The 19,585-nt window shown below is 40.2% G+C and overlaps 1 protein-coding gene across 1 annotated transcript in view; it reads left to right on the top strand.

Moving 5' to 3' along the window:
- The first annotated feature begins 580 nt into the window (after positions 1-580).
- Positions 581-19,585, top strand: part of ULK4 (unc-51 like kinase 4) — a 580,245-nt gene continuing 561,240 nt past the window's right edge. The window contains exons 1-4 of the mRNA XM_034992636.1: positions 581-664; positions 4,829-5,022; positions 16,841-16,940; positions 19,003-19,142. Of these exons, the coding sequence (XP_034848527.1) occupies positions 4,885-5,022; positions 16,841-16,940; positions 19,003-19,142 (378 nt within the window). The 5' untranslated portion in view covers positions 581-664; positions 4,829-4,884. The remainder of the gene's footprint in view (positions 665-4,828; positions 5,023-16,840; positions 16,941-19,002; positions 19,143-19,585) is intronic.

The following is a 19,585-nucleotide window of genomic DNA, read 5'->3' as shown; positions in this document are numbered from 1 at the left end:
AATTTGAGGACGTGGAATTTTAAAAGCCATAAGCAATCAGCTCGAGATGGAGGATCTGGGCTGTTTTCTCATGTGCAAGAAGCAAGGTAATTCATAGTCTTCTCTTTTCTAAAGGGTGAGGAACCCGAGAAACCGGCTTCTTTCTGAGCCATTAGTTACCCAGACTATGTCGCCTCGTCCTTGAGCTCCGGCAAGCGTCAGAAAAAGAATGAAAGGAAACAGAGGAGGACAGTGTGGGGCAGGAAGAAATGACAAGGGCCCCGGCTTTCGTAGCCCCGAACTGCGTACCCATTGCCCAAACAGGTGCCCTGCCCGCCCCAAACCCCAGTCCCCACCCCCCACCCCCAATTAGGTTGGACGAACGCTTTGCCTCGGCCCCCACTTCCGGGCCCCAGCCAATAGGAACTCAAACTGCTTAGCCAGTCAGCGCCCTGCGCTACTTCCGGCGTTCTGCGTGCTGCCCTGGAGACGGGATGGGCGAATCCAAACGCAGAGGGGTGCTGGACCCGAACTACCTTAAACTGCGCCTGAGCATTCCACTTTGCTCCATTGCTTCACCCCGGGCCTTGGCCAGTGGACCTGCCCTGAAGCATTAGAAGACTAGACGCGCGCGGTGGCGAGAACCTTCCACCGGGTGGGCGGCTTCTACCCACCGAGCGTTCAGGTGAGTGTCAGTGGCAGTTTTAGGATCTACGAATTTGGGTTCGCGTCTTCCTGAGCGGGTGCGGGGGACACTACAGGCCTGGAGGGGCGCCATCCACCTGCCCTCTCTCCGTGAGCCTTGTGTCTCTGGCGTCTTCTCTCTTCGGGCTCTGCTTTGTTATCGTGTTAAAATAAAAACCTTAAATAGTTTTCTTGAGGCTTTGGTTCCGGGCATATGGGACACCTCTTCGAGAACTTAGGTGCGGGGCGGGGGGGGGGGGTTGGATTCGGGACTGTAGGGTTCGGGAGATGCACTTTATGGACGCCCCAGATTCGGAGTTTTTCCCCTTAAAACCTTGGCGACGCTTCCCGAGTTCTAAGCCGGCTGTGCTGACGGATGTCCGTGGACGTAGAGAGACAGTGAAAGCCGCCAGTTCGCTGGTCATGAGCTTCTTGGAGTGAGGAGTGTTTATGCAGCGATTCAGCGCCTGCACTTTCGAGATCAGACTAAGCTTAAAGCCTGTAGTTAATTCGGCCTGTCAAGGAGGAGCATCTGTTGAATGCTTGGCACAGTGCTCGCTACCTTTTATGCCCTCGAAAAAGGTTGTTTTAGCCTGTGGTTAGCGAAGTTGAGCGTGCATCCGGGGTGGGGGGCGGTGAATTACACCACAGATGGCTGGGCTCTGCTTCCAGAGTTTCTGATTCAATAGGTCTGGGCTGGGACAGCAGCTGCTAGTTGAGGAGTTAATGATCTGAGGATAGAGGTAAGTGAAGGGAGGGTTCTGGTCTTTATCTGCGTGCCTCTAGCACCTGGTCAGTTTCAGAGTTTGTTGACTGTAGGCCCGGCCCCTGAATCTTAAATGCCTCATTTGCTCCTAAGTGTGATTCGTTCTGACTTCTGGCTTCTCTGATAATACCTCGGTGAACTTGTAGATTGAGAGTTTTAAAAGACGCGGCACGCCTTTAGAAAATGGGGCGGCGTGGGGGCGCCTGGGTGGCTCAGTCGTTGGGCGTCTGCATTCGGCTCGAGTCATGATCTCAGGGTCCTGGGGTCGAGCCCCGCATCGGGCTCCCTGCTCGGCGGGAAGCCTGCTTCTCCCTCTCCCACTCCCCCTGCTTGTGTTCCCTCTATCGCTGTGTCTCTCTCTGTCAAATAAATAAATAAAAATCTTTAAAAAAAATTATAAAAGAAAATGGGGGAAGACTAAACTGGTGTCTGGAAATGCACACTTGGTGAGAAAACGATAAACACTAGGAAGTAATAACAGTGACAGGCAGGATCGTGATTGCTTTTGGAAAGGACGAGGAGTTGTGATTGCCATAGGCTCAGGAAGGGACTTCTGGAGTAGCAGGCAAAGTGATGTTCTTCACCTGGGTGGTGATCACAAGGATGTCCCCCTTATAATAATTCATTAAACTATACATTTATTTTGTGGGGTTTTCTGTATTTGTGTTTTATTTTACAATTTAAGAGGTCACGTATTTTTTTTTTTTTTAATGCATTTTAGGAAGTTTCAGGTGAGAATGGTCTTGGGGTGAGCCAAAAAGAATCTAAAAGCCTGGAATTTCAAACTTCAAAGATAACTTAGAAGATCATCTGATCCAATTCTTATTTTACTCTAAGGAAACTGAGCCCCAGAGAGGGAAAGTGCTTCCATAGTAAACCACCCTTACCTAAGCTGATTTTGTAATTGGTGCATTTCATTAATTTCAGGCATGGTCTGCCTAGATGCCACTACTCAGTAAAAGATTGAGGAAAATAATTTGGCTGAATCAAATTCAAACTTTGAAGATTTAATTTTTTTCTTGTGGTTTAAAACCTTATTTTCAAGGACTCAATTCTTTATCTTATATAAAAACTTATTTCAACACCTTATCCTGGTGTATCCTAATGTAGCCAATTTGTGAGCATTTAAAGGTCTCTGGTTATTTTTTCTGGTTAAATAGCTTTTCCATCTTAACATATTGTCAATTTAATCTTACTTTGGTTATATTACATACTATGTAATGTTGACCTGTTGCCACAAAATTACCCCTGTCTGGGCTGCATTTTGGCAGGTCATGAGTCAGTATTGGTTTTTAATGAATGGGTTTTAGGAAGAGAGGAACATAGAGGGAATTTAGTAAAAGTGTTCATTAAAATAAATAGATACTATCTGTGCCACTTTTGGATTTTCATTGATTTAAATTTGGATTTCTTCCACATCTTTTCTACTTAGAATTTAAAGAATTTTGCTGTCATTAGTGTGAGTTCTTCTGATTTGATATAGAGACCAGGTTTGTAATCCAAATAACTAAATGTAATTACTAGCCTATACATTTTTATAGTAGAATTTTTTCCCATTTTGCAGTAAATTTTAATTTCTTTGGAAGATGGAATCATAGAATTAGTTATTCCTAGATTCTCAGATTACTGGTTACCTACCAGGACAGGACTAACTGCTGCCTATTGGCTAAATCTGGCTCTCAGCCTGTTTTTGTATGGCCTACAACAGAAAATACATTCTGGAGATCTGATGTACATCATAGTGATTATACTAAACAATAATGTATTATGTACTTAAAAGTTGCTACGAGAATAGATCTTACATGTTCTTACCACAAAAAAGTGATAATTATGTGACATATAGAGGTGTTAACTAATGTTATGGTAGTAATCATAGTCTTATATATAAATGTATCAAATCACATTGTACACTTTCAACTCAAATTACTTGTCAATTATATCAACAAAAAATTGAGATATTCACATACTATACAGTATCCATTTATAATATACAATTCAGTGAGTTTTTAAAAAAGATTTTATTTATTAGGGGAGAGAGCGAGAGCAAGCGAGCATGGGGGTGGGAGGGAGAGGGAGAAGCAGACTCCATGCTGAGCAGGGAGCACCAGGGGCTCAATCCCAGGACCCCAAGATCATGACCTGAGCCCAAGGCAAATACTTAACCAACTGAGCCACCTAGGCACCCCGATTCAAGGATTTTTAGTGTATTCACAAAGTTGTACAACCATCAGTACTAATTCCAGAACATTTTCATCTGCTCAAAAAGAAATGCCATACTCATTAACTTCTCTTTTACATTCTGTTTCAAAGGGTTTTGCTATAGGTTTTGACTTACTGGATACCATGTAGAAACAGCTGCTTTTAAAGAGTGTATCTTACAGCTTACTGGATAATTTCTGGAACATTTTCTATAGTCCAGCATATGAAATCCTTCCAAAGAGATGCCAATTTAAAATATATTTTGCCAATCGAGTAAATACTCTGATTATATTGTAAATGTATTGTTCAAGATGCTGAATCCACTAATGTACTTCAATTCTAAATAAAATCTGATAAGACTAAATCAATTCCTATTCATTCATGCAAATTAGGACAAATTGGCCAAGAAAATGAACTCTAACTGCTTATATCATAGATGATGAAGTGATTGGTTAAATTTTTGTTTGTTTAAATTTAAAACAGGAGTTGGCAAACTTTTTCTGTAAAGGGCCAGATAGTGGGTATTTTAGAATGTGTACAGGCCATTACTCTGTCACAACTCTGTAATTGTAGCCTAAAAGGAGCCTTAGACAATATATAAATGAATGGGTGTGGCTATGTTCCAATTAAACTTTGTTTACAAAAACAGTAGCAGACAGGATTTGGCCCAGGACCCAGTAGTTTGGTGACAGCTGACTTCAAATAATATTTGGATTGACTCTTAGAATCTCTGTGGATTAGATGGAAATATCATTCCATATTTGTTTATAAAGTATTTTAACATACATTGTCTCATTTGCGACTCATAATTTGAGGTTTAGGTGGGTCATATATTGCCACATTCTATACAGATATTGACACAATGTGCCTGCCTTTGTAACAAGAATGAAAGAAAAGTATCAAGATACATTGGCTGGCATCTCATTCATCCCTCTTTTTGTTACATGTGTTGGAAGTAGCTGTCATTTTCATCATTTTTATTGAGATCTTGTTGAAGGAAATTGAGTATTGGTTTGTCAATTGTTTTATTTTCCCCTTAACTTTTTTTTTTCTTCACCCTACAAAAGACATTCATATCCAACACTTTTAGGTGAATTTTCTGAGTTTATAGAATTACTAGGTTTACGTATTAAGTATCCTAGGCTAATTAATCATGTAACTAGCTTGCATTTATAAGTATTATTTTTGTTTACCTTTTAGGAACTAGAGATGCCATTAGGCTGTCATTTTATCCAATGTGAGAAGTCAGCCCAGAGATGGAAAACTTTATTCTGTATGAAGAGATTGGCCGAGGAAGCAACACCATTGTTTATAAAGGGCGGCGGAAGGGAACAATCAATTTTGTAGCTATTCTTTGTACTGATAAGTGCAAAAGGCCTGAAATAACCAATTGGGTAAGTCAAGTATGTTTCCCTCCCTCTGGGAAAACACAGAGTTATGATCAAGGAGAGGTAGCAGCATTAAACAGAAGCCATTGAACTCACTGTAGAAAATACCACATTTTCAATCTGTAATGGGTGACCTTCTGTCTGTTTAGTGCCACCAATCTTTAATAATGGCTAATAAACATACCTAAGTAATTATCAGCTTAGTGTTATTTTTTGGGGAAGAGTCAGGGAAAATATACTCTATATTAGATCACTTACTTATAAATTTAGTATGTGATTTATGAAGGTTGCCAAAGGAAGGACGTTGGGTGAGGCGACTTGGGTTTAAAATTTATAGCCCAGGCTCTGGACCAAACTTAGCTTTTTTTCCCCCCATTGTGGTAAAATACATGTATCAAAAAATTTACCATCTTGGCCATTTTTAAGTGTTTAGCTGGTGATATTAAGTACATTCATTATGCTGTACAACCATCACCATCTCTAGAATTCATTTTTTTTTAAAGTTAATTTTTTTTTTTTTTTTTAAGTAGGCTCCATGCCCAGCGTGGAGCCCAATATGGGGCTTGAACTCATGACCCTGAGATCAAGACCTGAGCTGAGGTCAAGAGTTGGATGCTTAACCAACTGAGCCACCCAGGTGCCCCTAAAAAGTTAATTTCTTAAGAGCAGTTTTAGATTCACAGCAAAATTAAAGTGTAGCGATTTCCCACTTACTCACTGTCCTCCTGCATGCATAGTCTTGCCCATTGTCAGCATCGCTACCAGAGTGGCCCATATTTTACAAATGATGAACCCACACTGACACATCATAATCACCCAAAATCCATAGTTGACATTAGGGTGCACTCTTGGTGGTGTACATTCCACCGTTGTGGACAAATGTGTAATGATATGTATCTATCATTATAATATCATCCAGAAGAGTTTCACTGCCCTAAAAATCTGTGCTCCACCTAGTCATCCCTCCCCCTTCTTCCTAACCTTGGGCAACCACTGATCTTTTTCTTATGTCCATAGTTTTGCCTTTTCCAGAATGTTATATAGTTGGAATTGTATGTAGCCTTTTCAGATTGACATCTTTAACTTAGCAATATGTGTGTAAGTTTTCTATGTCTGTTTGTGGCTGATAGCATGTGTCTTTTTTTTTTTTTTTTTTGATGAACAACATCACATAGATGTACCAGTTTATTCATTCACCTATTGAAGGGCATCTTGATTGTTTCCAGTTGTGAATAAAGCTGCTATAAACATCTGTGTACAGGTTTTTGTGAGGACATAAGTTTTTAACTCTTTTAGGTAAATACCCAGGGTATGTTGCTGGATTGTCCAGAACTCTTGTCATCTTGCACAGCTGAAACTCTGTACACATTAAACAATAATTCCTCATTTCTCCTTCCCCAGTCCCAGGCAACCACCATTCTACTTTGTCTCTGAATGGTACCTCATGTAAATGGAATCATACCTCCTTTCTTTTATGACTGACTTCTTTCACTTAGCATGGTGTCCTCAGGGTTCATCCATGTTGTAGCAAGTGTCAGAATTTCTGTCATAAGACTGTATAATATTCCACTGTATGTATATACCACATTTTTCTTATCCATTTACCTGTCTGTGGACACTTGGGTTGCTTCTACCATTTGGCTATTGTGAATAAATGCTGCTGTGAACATGGGTGTACACGTATGTCTTCAGGACATATTCTGCTTTCAGTCCTTTGGATATATACCCAGAAAGTGGAATTCTAGGTTTAATTTTTTTTTTTTTTAAAGGAACTACCACACTGTTTTGCACAGAGGCTGTACCATTTTACACTCCCACCAACAGTGCAGAAGGGATTCCATTTCTCCACATCTTTGGTGGCAACACTTGTTATTCTCTTTGTTTTTGTCTTGAAGGTAGCTATTCTGATGGGTTTGAGGAGGTGTTGGCTTTTGTAAGGAGTATGGATTGTTGAGGGAAAACAGGTATATGGGACAAGATACAGGTTAGTTTGTAGAATTCGGTGCTAGGAACACAAGGAATTTCTCTTCTAATGAGGTTTTCTCTGAGATGAGAAGCTAAGTCCTCAATTGAGGGGGTGGGGGAAGGCAGTGTTCCAGGTAAGAGGGAAGCAAAAGTGTGAATTGTCACTTGGAGGACAGACTGGCTGGGGCCATTTGAGGTTGGGGATCCTAAACTGAAGCTGGATCAGTCAGCATGGCTTGTGTTGACCTCAGTTGCTTGTGTATATGCGGAGTGTGGATGTCTGAACAGAACCAGAATTGGAGTACTAGAGTGAGTGAGCTGGAAAGTCAAGGAGTGGTGGTCACAGGCTAGGGTGTGTGCAAGAGTTTGGAGATGTTACAGCTCTTAGTCAAAACCTAACAATGCAATCCAACAGAAATATAATGGGGGCTACAAATCTAACTTTAAAGTTCATAGTAGCCACATGGAAAGGACATTTTATTAATATATTTAATCCAGCATAAAGAGTGTATTATCATTTCAACAGATGGGTGGTTGGAGAGATTGAGAGAGCTGAGGTGGACCAGTGTCTGGAAGAGTAGGTACTTGGCATATACTGAGTGACAGGAAGTGTAGGTGGCTGGGCTGTAGCCTGATTTCTGTTGGAATTTCCACACCTCCTTTACTTGTCATCAGGACCTCCCACTTCTAGTGCCTGAATCAGTGGGGATCCATTTAAACATGCTCACCCTGTGTCTTCCCCATTCTCTTCTGGCCCTTTATTAGGAGTTTATTATAAGGTGCTCCTCAAATTCTCTTGGTCACTCTGATTTTTGTTTTTCTCCTTATCTGTATTCTAAATTATGTGGATTCATTTTCCTTTGTGTTAGAATATGAGCCCACATAGTTGTTCCTAGAGTGTACCACTTATCCATTTTTAAAATAGGGAGCTCTGTATTTCTATGGATCAATGGACCCATTAGCCTGTGTTGAATGTGAGTGACAGTAGAATTTGTGTGTGTGTGTTTAAGAGAATCGGAAAACAAGGATCCAAAGCACTTGGGTAGTTGTCACCAATTTGGAGTCTGGATGGTTTATTAATAAAGCACACATTTTTGTGGTTTTAGTTTCCATATTTCATGGGATTTTGAAGGGAGAAAGCAAAAATCCCTGAGGCAACTTAGTATTTTTTTTTTTTTTTTTTTTTTTTACTGATAGCCTCTTGCATCTTTGTTATTGAGTTTTTAAAAATTTTTTATTGTTATGTTAATCACCATACATTACATCATTAGTTTTTGATGTAGTGTTCCATGATTCATTGTTTCTGCATAACACCCAGTGCTCCATGCAGAATGTGCCCTCCTCAATACCCACCACCAGTCTAACCCATCCTCCCACCCCCCTCCCCTCTAGAACCCTCAGTTTGTTTTTCAGAGTCCATCGTCTCTCATGGTATGTCTCCCCCTCTGATTCCCCCCATTCATTCTTCCCCTCCCCTGCTATCTTTTTTTTTTTTTTCTTAACATATATTGCATTATTCGTTTCAGAGGTACAAATCTGTGATTCAACAGTCTTGCAAAATTCACAGCGCTCACCATAGCACATACCTTCCCCAGTGTCTATCACCCAGCCACCCCATCCCTCCCACCCCATCCCCACTCCAGCAACCCTCAGTTTGTTTCCTGAGATTAAGAATTCCTCATATCAGTGAGGTCATATGATACTTGCCTTTCTCTGTTTGACTTATTTCGCTCAGCATAACACCCTCCAGTTCCATCCACGTCGTTGCAAATGGCAAGATCTCATTCCTTTTGATGGCTGCATAATATTCCATTGTATATATATACCACCTCTTCTTTATCCATTCATCTGTTGATGGACATCTTGGCTCTTTCCACAGTTTGGCTATTGTGGACGTTGCTGCTATAAACATCAGGGTGCACGTACCCTTTCAGATCCCTACATTTGTATCTTTGCGATAAATACCCAGTAGTGCAATTGCTGGATCATATGGTAGCTCTATTTTCAACTTTCTGAGGAACCTCCATACCGTTTTCCAGAGTGGTTGTACCAGCTTGCATTCCCACCAACAGTGTAGGAGGGTTCCCCTTTCTCCGCATCCCCACCAACATCTGTTGTTTACTGACTTGTTAATTTTAGCCATTCTGACTGGTGTGAGGTGGTATCTCATTGAGGTTTTTTTTTTTTTTTTTTTAAAGATTTTATTTATTTATTTGAGAGAGAGAGCACATGAGAGGGGGGAGGGTCGGAGGGAGAAGCAGTCTCCTCGCCGAGCACAGAGCCCGATGCGGGACTCGATCCAGGGACTCCAGGATCATGACCTGAGCCGAAAGCAGTCGCTTAACCAACTGAGCCACCTAGGCGCCCCTCTCATTGAGGTTTTGATTTGGATTTTCCTGATGCTGAGTGATATTGAGCACTTTTTCATGTGTCTGTTGGCCATTTGGATGTCTTCTTTGGAAAGATGTCTGTTCATGTGTTCTGCCCATTTCTTGATTGGATTCTTTGTTCTTTGGGTGTTGAGTTTGATAAGTTCTTTATAGATTTTGGATACTAGCCCTTTATCTGATAAGACATTTGCAAATATCTTCTCCCATTCTGTCGGTTGTCTTTTGGTTTTGTTGATTGTTTCTTTTGCTGTGCAAAAGCTTTTTATCTTGATGAAGTCCCAATAGTTCATTTTTGCCCTTGCTTTCCTTGCCTTTGGCGATGTTTCTAGGAAGAAGTTGCTGCGGCTGAGGTCGAAGAGGTTGCTGCCTGTGTTCTCCTTTAGGATTTTGATGGACTTCTGTCTCATATTTAGATCTCTCAACCATTTTGAGTCTAATTTTGTGTGTGGTGTAAGGAAATGGTCCAGTTTCATTCTTCTGCATGTGGCTGTCCAATTTTCCCAACACCATTTGTTGAAGGGACTGTCTTTTTTCCATTGGACATACTTTCCTGCTTTGTCAAAGATTAGTTGACCATAGAGTTGAGGGTCCATTTCTGGGCTCTCATTCTGTTCCATTGATCTATGTGTCTGTTTTTGTGCCAGTACCATACTGTCTTGATGATGACAGCTTTGTAAGTCCGGAATTGTGATGCTGCCAGCTTTGCTTTTCTTTTTCAACATTCCTCTGGCTATTCGGGGTCTTTTCCAGTTCCATATGCATTTTAGGATTATTTGTTCCATTTCTTTGAAAAAAGTGGATGGTATTTTGATGGGGATTGCATGGAATGTGTAGATTGCTCTAGGTAGCATTGACATCTTCACAATATTTGTTCTTCCAATCCATGAGCATGGAATGTTTTTCCATTCTTTGTGTCTTCCTCAATTTCTTTCATGAGTATTTTATAGTTTTCTGAGTACAGATCCTTTGCCTCTTTGGTTAGATTTATTCCTAGGTATCTTATGGTTTTGGGTGCAATTGTCAATGGGATTGACTCCTTAATTTCTCTTTCTTCTGTCTTGTTGTTGGTGTATAGGAATCCCACTGATTTCTGTGCATTGATTTTATATCCTGCCCCTTGACTGAATTCCTGTATGAATTCTAGCAGTTTTGGGGTGGAGTCTTTTGGGTTTTCCACATAAAGTATCATATCATCTGCAGAGAGTGAGAGTTTGACTTCTTCTTTGCCGATTTGGATGTCTTTTATTTCTTTTTGTTGCCTGATTGCTGTGGCTAGGACTTCTAATACTATGTGGAATAGCAGTGGTGATAGTGGACATCCCTGCCGCGTTCCTGACCTTAGGGGGAAAGCTCTCAGTTTTTCCCCATTGAGGATGACATTCGCTGTAGGTTTTTCATAGATGGCTTTTATGATATTGAGGTATGTACCCTCTATCCCTATACTCTGAAGAGTTTTGATCAAGAAAGGATGCTGTACTTTGTCAAATGCTTTTTCTGCATCTATTGAGAGGATCATGTGATCCTTGTTCTTTCTTTTGTTGATGTATTGTATCACATTGATTGATTTGAGGATGTTGAACCAATCTTGCAGCCCAGGGATAAATCCCACTTGGTCGTGGTGAATAATCCTTTAATGTACTGTTGGATCCTATTGGCTAGTATTTTGGTGAGAATTTTTGCATCCATGTTCATCAAGGATATTGGTCTGTAATTCTCCTTTTTGATGGGGTCTTTGTCTGGCTTTGGAATCAAGGTAATGGTGGCCTCATAAACTGAGTTTGGAAGTTTTCCTTCCATTTCTATTTTTTGGAACAGTTTCAGAAGAATAGGTATTAATTCTTCTTGAAATGTTTGGTAGAATTCCCCTGGGAAGCCATCTAGCCCTGGGCTTTTGTTTTTTGGGAGATTTTTGATGATGGCTTCAATTTCCTTAGTGGTTATAGGTCTGTTCAGGTTTTCTATTATTCAGTTTTGGTAGTTGATACATCTCTAGGAATGCATCCATTTCTTCCAGGTTATCTAATTTGCTGGCATAGAGTTGCTCATAATCTGTTCTTATAATTGTTTGTATTTCTTTGGTGTTGGCTGTGATCTCTCCTCTTTCATTCATGATTTTGTTGATTTGGGTCATTTCTCTTTTCTTTCTGATAAGTCTGGCCAGGGGTTTATCAATCTTGTTAATTCTTTCAAAGAACCAGCTCCTAGTTTCGTTGATCTGTTCTACTGTTCTTTTGGTTTCTATTTCATTGATTTCTGCTCTGATCTTTATTATATCTCTTCTGCTGGGTTTAGGCTTTATTTGCTGTTCTTTCTCTAGCTCCTTTAGGTGTAGATTTAGGTTGTGTACTTGAGACCTTTCTTGTTTCTTGAGAAAGGCTTGTATTGCTATATACTTTCCTCTTAGGACCGCCTTTGCTGCATCCCAAAGATTTTGAATGGTTGTGTTTTCATTTTCATTGGGTTCCATGAATTTTTTTAATTCTTCTTTAATTTCCTGGTTGACCCATTCATTCTTTAGTAGGATGCTCTTTAGCCTCCATGTATTTGAGTTCTTTCCAACTTTCCTCTTGTGATTGAGTTCTAGTTTCAAAGCATTGTGATCTGAAAATAGGCAGGGAATGATCCCAATCTTTTGGTACCGGTTGAGACCTGATTTATGACCTAGGATGTGATCTATTCTGGAGAATGTTCCATAGGCACTAGAGAAGAATATGTATTCCGTTGCTTTGGGATGGAATGTTCTGAATATGTCTGTGAAGTCCATTTGGTCCAGTGTGTTATTTAAAGTCTTTATTTCCTTGTTGATCTTTTGCTTAGATGATCTGTCCATTTCAGTGAGGGGGGTATTAAAGTCCTCCGCTATTATTGTATTGTTGTCAATGTGTTTCTTTGCTTTTGTTATTAATTGCCTTATGTAATTGGCTGCTCCCATATTAGGGGCATAGATATTTACAATTGTTAGATCTTCTTGTTGGATAGACCCTTTAAGTAGGATGTAGTGTCCTTCCTCATCTCTTATTGTAGTCTTTGGTTTAAAATCTAATTTGTCTCATATAAGGATTGCCACCCCAGCTTTCTTTTGGTGTCCATTAGCATGGTAAATGGTTTTCCACCCCCTCACTTTCAATCTGGGGGTGTCTTTGGGTCTAAAACGAGTCTCTTGCAGACAGCATATTGATGGGTCTTGTTTTTTAATCCAGTCGGATAGCCTGTGTCTTGATTGGGGCATTTAGCCCATTTACATTCAGGGTAACTATTGAAAGATATGAATTTAGTGCCATTGTATTGCCTGTAAGGTGACTGTTACCGTATATTGTCTGTGTTCCTTTCTGGTGTATGTTGCTTTTAGGCTCTCTCTTTGCTTAGAGGACCCTTTTCAATATTTCTTATAGGGCTGGTTTCGTGTTTGCAAATTCCTTTAGTTTTCATTTGTCCTGGAAGCTTTTTATCTCTCCTTCTATTTTCAATGACAGCCTAGCTGGATAGAGTATTCTTGGCTGCATATTTTTCTCATTTAGTGCTCTGAATATATCCTGCCACTCCTTTCTGGCCTGCCAGGTCTCTGTGGATAGATCTGTTGCCAATCTAATGTTTCTACCATTGTAGGTTACATATCTCTTCTCCCGAGCTGCTTTCAGGATTTTCTCTTTGTCTCTGAGACTCGTAAGTTTTACTATTAGATGTTGGGGTGTTGACCTCTTTTTATTGATTTTGTGAGGGGTTCTCTTTGCCTCCTGGATTTTGATGGCTGTTTCCTTCCCCAAATTAGGGACGTTCTCTGCTCTAATTTGCTCCAATATACCTTCTGCCCCTCTCTCTCTTTCTTCTTCTTCTGGGATCCCAATTATTCTAATGTTGTTTCGTCTTATGGTATTGCTTATCTCTCGAATTCTGCCCTCATGATCCAGTAGTTGTTTATGTCTCTTTTTCTCAGCTTCTTTATTTTCCATCATTTGGTCTACTATATCACTGATTCTCTCTTCTGCCTCATTTATCCTAGCAGTTAGCACCCCCATTTTTTATTGTACCTCATTAATAGCCTTTTTGATTTCGACTTGGTTAGATTTTAGTTCTTTCATTTTTCCAGAAAGGGTTTCTCTAATAACTTCCATGCTTTTTTCAAGCCCAGCTAATATCTTTAAAGTGATGATTCTGAACTCTAGATCCGACATCGTACTAATGTCCGTATTGAGTAGGTCCCTGGCAGTCAGTACTACCACTTGTTCTTTTTGTTGAGGTGATTTTTTTCTGTCTTGTCATTGTGTCCAGAGGAGAATAGATGAATGAGAGAACAAAATGCTAACAGGGTAACAACATCCCCAGAAAGTATACTCTAAACAAATCAGAAAAGACCTGAAGCTGGGGGAAAAGAAAGGGAAAGAAAGAAAAAAGAAAAAAAGAAAAAGAGAAAGATAAAAACAAAAACAGAACAAAACAAAAAAAACCAGAATATGATCAAATATGATCAGGCTGGTGCATAGATCAGTGCCACACACTAGATTTTGGGTGTATTTTGATCTGTTAGAAGAAAGTGCCTCCCAAAATTTTAAAGAAAGAAAAACTTATATATGTACAAAAATAAGGGTTGATATGAAGGGATGGCATATGATTGTAAAGATGAAAATTATAAAAAATTTTATAAAAGGAATTGATAAGTTGTTTGAAAAAAGAAGAGGATTTAAAAAAAAAAGGAAAAAAAAGGGAGAGAATGTGATCAGGCAGGAGAGTAGCACAAAACCATACACTAGAGATTTAGGGTATATTTTGATCTGTTAGAAGAAAGTATCTCAAAATTTTCAAGAGAGAACAACTTATATATGTATGCCAAAAATAAGGGTAACTACTATGAAGGGATAGAATATGACTCTAAAAATGAAAACTAAAAATGTTTTTTAAAAAAGGGATTGATAAGATGTTGGTTGAAAAAGGGAAAAAGAAAAATTCAAAAAAAAAAAAGTTAAAAAAAATTAACTTTGAAAGACTAAAGAATTATGGTAAAAAAGCCATGGATTCTATGTGCATTATTCCCCTAGCGCTGGAGTTCGGCCGTTCTCATTGATCGGTAAACTTGGCCTTGGCTGGCTGTTCTCACTGATCTTCTGGGGGAGGGGCCTGTTGCCGTGGTTCCCAAATGTCTTTGCAGGAGGTGGAATTGCCCCGCCCTTGCCAGTCCGGGCTAAGTAATCTGCTCGGGTTTGCTCTCAGGAGCTTTTGTTCCCTGCAAGCTTTCTGTACAACTTTGGAGGATGAGAGTGAAAATGGCGGCCTCCCAATATCTGCCCTGGAGGAGCTGAGAACTCGGGTACCCGCTCCTCAGTGCGCCCCTGTGGAAAAGCAATCACTCCCGTCTCCCCGGTCTCCAGCCACACTCCGTGCTCACCCGGCCTGTGACCGAGCATTTCTATCTCTGGCATCCGACTCTGTGTGGAGTCTCCAAATCCAGCAGATCCCTGCGGTGCGCTCCCATGCCGCTCCTCCCCGGGGAGGAAGGGGAGTATCCCCGGATCTGCTGCTTATTGGGTCCCTGCTGGAGGAGCAGTGGCCCGACTGTGCCGCGGATCACGGTTTAGGGCCACCCCGAGCTGAGAGCCCGCGCCTGGGCTCCGCCTCTGCAGCTGGCTTCCCTGCTCCGTTACCTGGGAGCTCTGCCGCACTCAGGCACCCCCGGTCTTTCTGTGACCCCGAGGGTCCTGAGACCACACTGTCCCGGAGGGTTCCACCCCCGCTTAGCCACCAGAGTGACGTCCCTCGGCAGAGCAGACTTTTAAAAGTTCCGATCTTGTGCTCCGTGGCTCTATCACTTGCCAGAAGCGGCCGACAGAGGCCCCTTCCCCCGTCTATCCTCCCGAATATCACCTCGGATTCACTTCTCCACACGTCCTACCTTCCAGAAAGTGGTCGCTTTTCTGTTCAGAGAGTTGTTGCTATTCTTTTCTTCGGTCTCCTGTTGAGTTTGTAGGTGTTCAGAATGATTTGATCCCTATCCAGCTGAATTCCTGAGACCAGATGAAATCCAGGTCTCCTACTCCTCCGCCATCTTGCTCCGCCCTGTTACTGAGTTTTGAATTCACTCTTGTTTTTGGTGCACAGGTATTCTCATGATCTAATGGAAATGTACATTTTAAGATCAGTGTGCTCATTGTAATGATTCTTCTTTTAATAACCTGAGTGAATTGGTACTGGGATTCACAAGGATATTTTTTTTTTTTTTAAGATTTTATTTATTTATTTGAGAGAGAGAGAATGAGAGCACATGAGGGGGGGGAGAGTCAGAGAGAGAAGCAGACTCCCCGCCGAGCAGGGAGCCCGATGCGGGACTCGATCCCGGGACTCCAGGATCATGACCTGAGCCGAAGGCAGTTGCTTAACCAACTGAGCCACCCAGGCGCCCCTCACAAGGATATTTTTAAGAATAAACTTGTAGAACCCTTTGAGAATTATTTTAAATATTTTCATAGTAATAAAAATTAAAAAAAAATTTTTTTTAAAAACTCAGTAAATATTTTCAAAGTAATACATCATCATTATAGATAGATACTGAATTCACTCTTGTTTTTCAATCTAGAAAAATGGGTAGAAGAAAAAAAGCATTGTTTCATCACCTGAGGCAGTCCTGTTCTGTTTTGGTTGGTTTGTTCTAGTCTTTTTACTGTGAGTTTTTAAAAAAAATTTTAAATCATGGTATTATATAATTTCGTTTCTTGCCTCTTTCACTTAACATTATACTGTCATTATAATACAAAATTAAATGTCTTAAAGTTGGGCTAATATTTTGTCAGTTGATGAATAATTTAACTATTGTGTTATTGAGCCTTGAGGTTATTTTTACGTAGTAAAAGTTTTTTTTCTTCCTTGAAAATTATTTCTTTCCTGATTGTAAAAAGTACTGTGTACTTAATGTAAAAAATAGAAAAAAATCACTAGCAGTTCTGCTCGTAACAGCTATTTTGATGTATTCCTTTTGGTCATTTTCCTATGAACATTTCTTTTGCAGTGTTGTGTTTACACAAATACACAAAACTATATTGCACAAATTTTTTTTTTAAGATTGTACATCAAATTAGCATTTTTCCATGTCACCAGCCTTCAGACCCATCATTTTTTTTTTTTAAAGATTTTATTTATTTGAGAGACAGAATGAGATAGAGCATGAGAGGGGGGAGGGTCAGAGGGAGAAGCAGACTCCCTGCTGAACAGGGAGCCCGATGTGGGACTCGATCCCAGGACTCCAGGATCATGACCTGAGCTGAAGGCAGTCGTTTAACCAACTGAGCCACCCAGGCGCCCCAGACCCATCATTTTTAATGTCCGAATAAAATTCCACCAAATTCCACCACATTCTGCTATCTTGTTACCCACTTCCCAATTGTGTATTTAGGTGTTTCTTAATAGATACGAGGATTTTAAGAACTTTCTCTGTGTGTGTGTGTGTGTGTGTGTGTGTGTGTGTGAATGCTGTGTTTTTGTAGGTCCGTCTCACCCATGAAATTAAACACAAGAATATCGTAACTTTTCACGAATGGTATGAAACCAGCAATCATCTCTGGCTAGTGGTGGAACTCTGCACAGGTAAGTGTGTGTAAGAAGTGCTACAGATATATCCACCTTATGTAGTTTTGAAAAAACATATGATGTAGGTTTTGTTATTTTCCTTTTATGTTGCAAAGATAAGCACTTGATACTCTTGACTGTTCACTTGCACATACGTTGTTTGGTTGTTAGGGTAGGGTAAAGAGCTAAGATGTCTGATAAGAGGGAGAACGTAAAATTCAATTTGGACTTAACTTTATTTTGGTATAAAATATTACTAAATCACCTACATAAAAATTTACAAGTATTTTTTTAGTGATAAACTTATCAAACAAGTTTTCCTATTCAATAAAAACCAAGTATTTTAGGTCAAGTAGCTATTAGGCAATTAGTTTATAAAGTGATCATCTTTTTATTTTTATGATGAGAATGCTTGCTGTTTATAAAACTTAAGCAATGTGAAAAAGTACAAAGATGAACCAAAAATACCACCACCTAACAATAATTAGAGATAACTTGTTATAACTCTTGCTTGATACAACTTTCTGGGACTATATATATAGGGAGAAAACTGAATATACTGATATTATCTGGGCTTTTAGTTTCAGTGTCTTCAGGGAAAAAGGACCACTGTTAGCGTACTTATATTTATATATTGAGTAATAAAGGATCATTAAATATTAAGATATATTGTAATTTCTAGCTTTATGAGTCTTACTCATTATATTGGAACTTAGAATTTGTAAGACTAAATCATGAAAGAGGTTATCTGGAATAGTAACTTGCATTTTATTTTTTCTGAATCAGTAGGAAAGGACTATGGCTTAATTGCACAGTCGAACACACTGTTGAGGTGATCAGGGGACTTTCCCTGTGTTCCTTTTTGCTTCAGCCGTTATTTCTGCTCCCTGACCATCGTCCTAGCCTTACTACTTTATGCCTTCATTTGGAGTGGCTCCTCACCCACTGAAACAGAATAAACTTCAAAATACCTTCTACCTTCATCATAGTATTCTGACTGAACTTTCAGATGACAGCTGAGACTTATTTATTTTTTATTCTTTAAAGAGTGGGTGCAGGCTCGGGTTGGCGGGGGCTTGGGTGGTGGGGGTGGGGCGGGGGAGGGGAGAGAGAGAGAATCATAAGCAGGCTCCACGCCCAGCACAGAGCCTGATCTGGGGCTCAATCTCACAACCCTGAGATCATGACCTGAGTTGAAATCAAGAGTCGGACACTTAACCTACTGAGCCACCCCGGTGCCCCAAGACTTTTTCTTCTCCCTTTTCTCTCTTCTCTCTCCCCTCCTCTTTTTTTTCTCTCTTCTCTTTTCTGTTCTTTTTAAGAGAAAGCAGAAGAGTTTTATTTGAAACCAAGTGAGGACAGCTACCTGGGATATACAATCTTCACAAAGAAAAGAGTGCTCTGGGGAAGAAACATTATTTGCAGTGTTCTGTACGTTTCTCGGAACTTGGCTCCTGTTGGAATCTTGATGTTTTGGAACCAAAAAAAAAAAAAAAAAGTTTGTTCCTGGCACTTAGATGGTAGAAATATGAGCAGGACCTTGGAAGAGTATAGAAATAGAATTCACAGTGTGTCTGCCTTTGATGTTTTATTTCCTCAGTGATATTACTTGAAGGGTTGTGATTTTCTCTTAAGGAAAGGCCTCTTTTCTGCCATGCAGTACTTTGTAGCATGTGATTAACTTTGCACAGGAGTAAATGTGGCTAGACTTTGCATGATGTGTTTTAAATGCACAGTTTGTATTAGTATTTACCACTAATTTTTGTAGCTGTTCAATTCCTGAGGGCTGAGTAAGAAATCATAGCACCAGAGGGATTCTCCCTGCATCCCACCTGCTTACTTACTGACTAGTCTCCAGCCTAAGCATAATTCTCTGGAAGCTGGCTCTGGAGTGTGGACACAAGTTCCTCTTAGGGTGCTTGGACCACTGTGTTCATTCACATGTGTATTTCCCCTGTCAGGCTGTCCATGTGTTCTGTTTGCTCATTTTTTAAAGGCTCAGTATCTCCCAGCATGGGAACTCCTGGAGGCACTGTGTTATGCTGGTGGGTTAAAATGGGTGATTTTAATCAACTTGCAGGTGGTTCCTTAGAAATGGTTATTGCTCAAGATGAAAACCTCCCAGAAGATGTTGTGAGAGAATTTGGGGTTGACCTCATTACTGGATTACATCATCTTCATCAACTTGGCATTCTCTTTTGTGACGTTTCTCCTGGCAAGGTAATTCATAAAAGTTTTCATTTCCTAACTGCTTCTGTCTTCGTTATAGTGCTTTCTCAAAGGTGTTTTTATTTTTAGATAAAATTTAGATAAAATATAGACCATCTGGAAATTGAGTTAATTTTTTTATTTTAAAGGTTTTATTTATCTTAGAGAGTGAGAGCGAGTGCTATCAAGAAGAGGCAGAGGGAGAGGGAGAGAGAATCTCCAGCAGACTCTGTGCTGAGCGTGGAGCCAATCCCCCTACCCGAGATTATGACCCAAGATGAAACCAAGAGTTGAGGCCCAACTGACTGAGCCACCCAGGAGCCCCTTGAGTTAATATATTTTTAAAATAAAAAACATAGTGCCATATTTTAGCTACCTATTGAAGTAGCTTTTAGAATGGGAAGTCTCCCCTCCTCTCAGAGTCCTTTGAGTAATTATTATTGCTGCCAAGGTAT

Source organism: Mirounga leonina, unplaced genomic scaffold (assembly GCF_011800145.1).
Source record: "Mirounga leonina isolate KUSES-001 unplaced genomic scaffold, KU_Mleo_1.0 Mir_115, whole genome shotgun sequence".
Classification (NCBI taxonomy): Eukaryota; Metazoa; Chordata; class Mammalia; order Carnivora; family Phocidae; genus Mirounga; species Mirounga leonina.
Note: the sequence above shows the minus strand (reverse complement) of the source record. Positions and strands in the feature narration are given on the sequence as shown.